General features: G+C 42.9%; 1 protein-coding gene across 2 annotated transcripts; it reads left to right on the top strand.

Annotated features, from left to right (window-relative positions):
- Positions 1-1551: 1551 nt before the first annotated feature.
- Positions 1552-5896, top strand: Mbl2 (mannose binding lectin 2). 2 transcript variants are annotated; one of them, XM_048438822.3, is made up of 5 exons: positions 1552-1672; positions 2654-2837; positions 3372-3506; positions 4581-4649; positions 5335-5896. In XM_048438822.3, exons 2-5 carry the CDS (start codon positions 2663-2665, stop codon positions 5706-5708), a joined length of 753 nt encoding a protein of 250 aa, XP_048294779.1. In that variant the 5' UTR covers positions 1552-1672; positions 2654-2662; the 3' UTR covers positions 5709-5896. The 2 variants fall into 2 exon arrangements, with proteins under 2 accessions (XP_048294779.1, XP_048294778.1); XM_048438821.3 differs by having other exon boundaries at positions 1581-1735.
- Positions 5897-6423: the final 527 nt, after the last annotated feature.

Raw genomic sequence — 6423 nt, 5'->3', positions numbered from 1 at the left:
TAACAAAGAGAACCAGGTTCTTGCTAAGTTATCCCCTCAAGCCAGAGCTAGTGCAGAGTCTCCAGGGAGCCGGAGGTCACACGGCCCTGCGAATCGCCAGGAGAAGGGAAAAACCTTGGTAGCTACAAGGTAATCAGAGGAATACTCCTAAATAGATTGTGGGCAGTGGGTAGGCTCGTCTTTCCCCTCTTCTCATTTCTGGCTGCAAGATTAGCTCTCTTCTGTGTTAAGTCCTCCCCATGAGACACCATGGACATCACAGGCACAGGAACGAGAGGAATGACTGATCATTAAGTCAAAACGAATCTTTCCTCTTTGTAAGTCAATCATCTCAGATATTTTATTAGAGTAGTGAAAAGCAGACTGATACAGAAAAACAGTTATATAAGAAATGTAGCTTAGGGGCCAGTGGGATGGCTCAGTGTAGGTAAAGGTGCTTGCAGCCAAACCTGGCTACCTGAGTTTGATTCCCAGAGCCCGTATGGGGGATGAAGAGATACCTCCAAACTGCCCTGTGCCCTCTGACTTCTATATGTGTACCATGGCATACATATGTGCACACGGACCCATGCACGCACACATGCATGCAAACATACACAAATAAATGAATGGAGGAAAGAAATGTAATTCAGAGCTTACTGAATTGTACTTCTTGAATGTCCCATGCCACTTCTGCTATACTGCCCCAACTAAGCAACAAAGCAAAGACTATTTACCCACAAGATGTTCATTGTCTTCTCCTCCCAACACTACAGGATAATTATTGCACGATTCCAACTACTTGCTCCACCTGAAGTAGTTAACTTCTTAGAGACAGGAAATAGAACGACAGTTGCCAGCGGTGGTAAGGAGGGGAGAGTTGGGTCGTTACTGTTTAGTGTGTGGAATTTAAGTTTGGGATGATGAAATATTGTTGGGGATGGGTTAGGACAACCTCACAACATCATAAATGTTCTTACTGACTTACACATTTAATAATGGTCTAAGTAGGTATGTTATATACATTTTACCACATTAAGATGGCTATAATACAATGTAGTCAGTACAAACAAACACAGTCCATGGTAAGGGGACTGGGTAGAACTATTTAAGATAAGATCACAGGAAGTTTCTCCTAGACAAGAATCTTTGAGTAGAAGAGAAAGAATCGGAGAGAAGAACGCTAAAGAGTGAGAACATCCCAGTTAGAAGACAGTAGTGTGAATCTAGAAGTGTTCTTCATGTATTGACAGCAGCAAAAAGGTCTACTATCCTTTATAGTGTACATGTGCATGTGTATATAGTGTGCACAGAGCATGTGTATGCTCGGGTATGTGTATGTTTCTGTATTGGAAGCAGGGAAATTGCTATGACTAGCCTCTTGAACCTGCTTATTATGGTAACTCAGTTATGAGAATTAGCAAAATGGATGTCAATTGAAGGGGAGGTGGTACTGTATTAAGGTGGACATCCATGTTGCACCCCCTGGAGGCTTCTGGGTAAATCCTTCTAAATATCTAATACAGTCCTAAAGAGAGTTGCTTATTAATCTGGGGTTGAAGGTCTTCATGGATTATCCCTTTTTAATCAGGGTTGGCTCCTTCCTCACTTGGAGGTATCTGTCAGCGTTCCCAGTTGAGTGGAACTTGGCCACTGAACCCTTGCTGTGTCAAAGTCCTATAAGTCTTTTCTGGTGAGTGGATTTTGGTTCCTCTGTTCACAGTCAAGAGATCTGATTCATGTATGAAGACTTGAGGTAAGAGGCAGGTCAGACAGAACTCAGCACTTTCTCTGTTTGCTGGGACATGTCTGTTTTCTCAATTATCTGTTGGCAAAGAAGACATTACAAGGAGAGTGCCGTGGGATCTAAGGCCTAAGGACTGAGGTGTTATGGTTTCCTAGTGAGGAATAGCTAGAAGAAAGCCTTGAAGGACAGATGTGATGGTGGCAGAGGCATTCTAGACAGATGTGGCTAATTGCCAGCACTTTTGTCATGCACCATCTAGGAAGTAGAAAGAAATCTATTAGAGAGAAATTTACAGAGAAAATGCTGTCCCAGTAACCCTGTCTTGCGGTGTGGAAAGGAACTACCAAGAAGTGCATTCAGAGTGGAGCTAGTAGACTTACTATGTGATCAGAGTCTGGCCCTGTGTCTTTTAATCACTAGCCTATAGTTTACTGTTGGAAACCGGGGAAGAATAACTGGCTGGTCTTGGAGAGGAGAAGTCATCTATTCCAGCGTAAAAAGAGGATATAGGCTGCAGTTGGTGTCCAAGTGTAGGAAGGTGAGATCCTTCAGAACAGTGCGCTCCATTCATTCCCATCCTCCAAGGCACCAGGCGTTAGTGAATTGGTAATGTGAAGTTGTTCTGCTCTCACTGCCGTGAGAAGCTCATTCACAACCTGCCTGCAATGATACCAGTGACCTGGGCCCTGGTGACCTTTTTCAGAAGGGCCTTCACTGCATCTTATGTTGTTATGCCTACGTTTGTTAACTAACAGGCACAGTATCGTAAGTGATTGCTTTTCAAAATACCCACTCTGGACACTAGCAGTGAGCAATCCATATGTACAAGGTCTGTCCCCAAGTTACAGGACAGAGGTCAGTATGGTAGATCCATGCCGATGAACCGAAAGGGATGGTGTAATCTTCCATGATTTTCCCCACACCAAGGTGAGGACCATGTTCCTGTTCCCGTCACTCCTTCTCCTGGGTGTGGTAACAGCATCTTATGCAGAGTCTATAATAGAAGGTGCTCAAAGTGCCTGCCCCGTGATTGCCTGCAGTTCTCCAGGTCTGAATGGCTTACCAGGCAAAGATGGACGTGATGGTACCAAGGGTGAGAAGGGAGAACCAGGTATGCATTCAACGGCTTTCTTTGCTCTTAAAAAATTAGTTTTAATTATGCAAGGTTTGTGTGTGTGTGTGTGTGTGTGTGTTTGTGTGTGTATGTGTGTACACAGTTGTGTATTCAGACAGTGTCTTCTTGGAGCTGGAGTTACAGGCATGAGACACCTAGAATGGATGCTGGGAACTGAACTCATGTCCTTTGTAGTAGTAGTTCATACTCTTAACCACTGAGCCATCTCTCTAACCTCTTTCTGTGACTACATTCCGGAAGAAACTGACTGCAAATACAAGGAGGGTAAATGTTAGGCATATTGTACTTTCCTCAGCAACATACTGTAACTCAAAAACACAAAGCTCCAGTTCTCTGGCACACTGGATGCCTACACAGAAGTGTGTGATTTTTGTCTTACCTGTCCTGAAAAGTAGACTGCATGTTAGTCTGACTCATGGAACACAGAGACTTTATCTTACCGCAGGGGATTAAACATCAAACCTTTGGAAAAAGATCAGCAAAAGCATAGATTTGTTTGCCTTCCAACAGGTCAAGGGCTCAGAGGCTTGCAGGGCCCTCCTGGAAAAGTAGGACCTGCAGGATCCCCAGGGATTCCTGGGTCAAAAGGAGAAGAGGGACCAAAAGGAGCTGTGGGGCCAAAAGGAGACCCTGGAGAGCGTGTTGGTAAGGAGATCATTTCAGAATGTCTGTGCTGATGACATTTGAGGTTCTGGAGCCCAGAATGCTGGTGGGGTGTACTGTTTCTCAATACTGCAAGGGTCGATGCCCAGTTCTGTTTCCTGATCACGTTCTCATTCTGTAGGCTGTGGTGTTTTGTTTTGTTTTGTTTTTTGTCTTGTTGACCATGTCCTTTGCTTTACAGAAACTTCTCAGGAGGTCCCATTTATTAACTCTTGCTCTCAGTGTCTGTGCTATTGGTGTTATATTTAGGAAGTGGTCACATATATCAATGAAACACACTCGTATTTGTGAGAGAAGCAAATAAAGGGATCATTGATTCTCAGTCTGTCTTCAAGCTTAAATAGAGGACCAAATAGAATAGGGGACAGAAAGGACTTACAGGTAAGCAGCCCTGCTGAGGGGTGCTTTCATTGATGATTGTCCCCAGCTGTGGTTCAGAGAGGCAGGCTAAAGAAATACCTCTTGCCAGTATCACTTGATACTGATACCAGTCTGATTCCCACAAGCGGTCGTTTCTGTTCTACACTGTTGGCCTGCCCTCACGGGGAACTGCCTTATCTTGGAAGGGAGTCTGCCCTGTAAGAATTTGATCTGCCTGGACTCTGATGATGACACCAGCCTTGCACTGTTGTCCTGGAGGAGGGTGAGGTGGGTTCAAAAGGCAGTGTGTGGCCACCTAGCCTGCTGCCGTGCAGAGGTAAAGAGGTGGTCCAGAGTAAACGAACACGAAGTGGAGACAGGAATGACAGGAAGGACACTCATTCTTTCTACCTTTATGTGCCTTGTAAGTTTAAGCAAGGAGTCAAATCTTTATTATTTATTTATTTAAGCAAAAGTAGCTACTAAGTGCCTATTTTAGATAAAGTATCAGGCAAAGATTGATATTTTAGGTCAGGTAAAAACAGATTGTTTTCTCTGTTAAAGTATATCAACCTTAAAAAATAAAAGTAAACGTTGCTTCTTTTTTTTTTTAAATCTGAAAAAGATACCACACTCCCCAATAGGCAAAGTTTTCATCCTCACCCTAACAGTGGTTTTTGCTGTTTAATTTTCTAGAATCTGACACCAGAGAAATTGATGCAAAAATCTCAGCTCTGGAATCAGAGCTGAGAAGCCTTAAGAGGTGTAAGTACCCTTCCTCTCTTGTTCAGGCAACCTCAAATTTGGGAATGGCGGAAGGCAGAGAATACTCACTGCCCGCATATGGTTTTCTAGGACCTGGAAAAAATCGCTCATATTCTGATCTCATAATACCCTCCCAACAATCATTTGGGAGAAATAGAGGAAGATGGGAATACAATTACTTACTCAAATTCACAGAGTTCAGTGGTAGAATCAGCTTCTACCTTGCAGTGAGTGTGACTCCAGGACCGCCGTCCTGTGAAAATAGAATGTGGGCTCCTTTGTAATGCTGGGATCTAGACCAGACAATGGAGTCAATCATGCGTCTCCCGGCTGTGGCTAGATAGTTCCAGACATTTTTGTTCAATTGTAAGTTAGCAGTATGATAGAATTTAGAACTCCAAATTACATGTGCTCTGTAATGCAGACCTAAGTCTACAAAGGCATTGGGCCTATTGATTCATATTAACATGGCAAGGAAAAGCAGCAAGGTAAACAGTTCAACTTGAATTTTAGATAAAAGAAGCATGTTTTGATTTGTGTGAACATTTCACAAGGGGGCTCATGAAGGAAGGCACTCTGTGGTCTGTACTATCAGAGAAACTGCAGTATACACCTTTCAGTTGGAATTTTACACAATGAGTGATCTAGAAAATAAGCCAGTGTCTCCCATCTTTTTACGTTTTAGGGATGCTCTTTTTTAGGAGTGAACAAGTCGGAAAGAAGTTCTTTGTGAGCAGTGGTCGAAAGACAAACTTTGATGAAGCGAAGACTCTGTGCTCCCTAATACAGGCCTCCGTGGCCACTCCCAGGAATGCTGAGGAAAACAGGGTCCTCCAGAGCATGACTAAAGACATCACTTACCTGGGCATAACAGATAAGAGGATTGAAGGCCAGTTTGAGGATTTGAGAGGAATGATAGTGCACTACACTAACTGGGCTGCTGGTGAGCCCAATAACATGGACTTTAAGGAACACTGTGTGGTGCTCTTGTTGGATGGCATGTGGAATGATATCCCCTGCTCTGACACCTTTTTAGCAGTCTGTGAATTGTCTCAGTGAGGGGGCTTTCCTTCTCAGTCCTCCTGGATCTTTTACTGGCCTCCATAAGTCCACAATTTGTTCTGAAATATAAAATATAAACTATTAAACATTAACTGCCCAATTAAACTAGAACCCTTTTTCTGGAATAGTATTTTCTTGTGAAGGTGCAAAAATAAAACGAGCGTGGCCTTTTCATTTATGATGAACATGTGTGCTCTACTGAGTCCTCTTTTCGCTTTGGGTTGGTGACTTCCAGGGTAGTGACATCACCCTAGCTAATTTCATAGTTTCTATGCCCAGTCTCAGGTATTAAAGAGTCTACTTATAACCTTATTTCCTTCCTTCCTAATGCGGTGTTAAACTATGTACAGAATTTAAGTGTAACGTAAACAGATTAAATGAATTCTCTCTCTCTCTCTCTCTCTCTCTCTCTCTCTCTCTCTCTCTCACACACACACACACACACACGCACACACACACACACACACACTCAGACACACCATTCATCCATTTTCCACCCATCCATCATCATTCATCTGTCTGTCTGTCTGTCTGTCTATCTATCTATCTATCTATCCATCTAATAACATCTGTAGGTAGAGGCATAGACATTTTCCTAGAAATCTCTTAATACTTCTCCTAGATACTGTTCCCAAAGGTAAGTATGATTTTGATATGTATCATAACAAATTAATTTTGTTTATAAAATTCATAGACAGAATCATATTGTATG

The sequence above is a fragment of the Myodes glareolus genome, chromosome 7 (assembly GCF_982192425.1).
Source record: "Myodes glareolus chromosome 7, mMyoGla1.1, whole genome shotgun sequence".
NCBI lineage: Eukaryota > Metazoa > Chordata > Mammalia > Rodentia > Cricetidae > Myodes > Myodes glareolus.
This window is presented reverse-complemented; position numbering and strand designations above follow the sequence as displayed.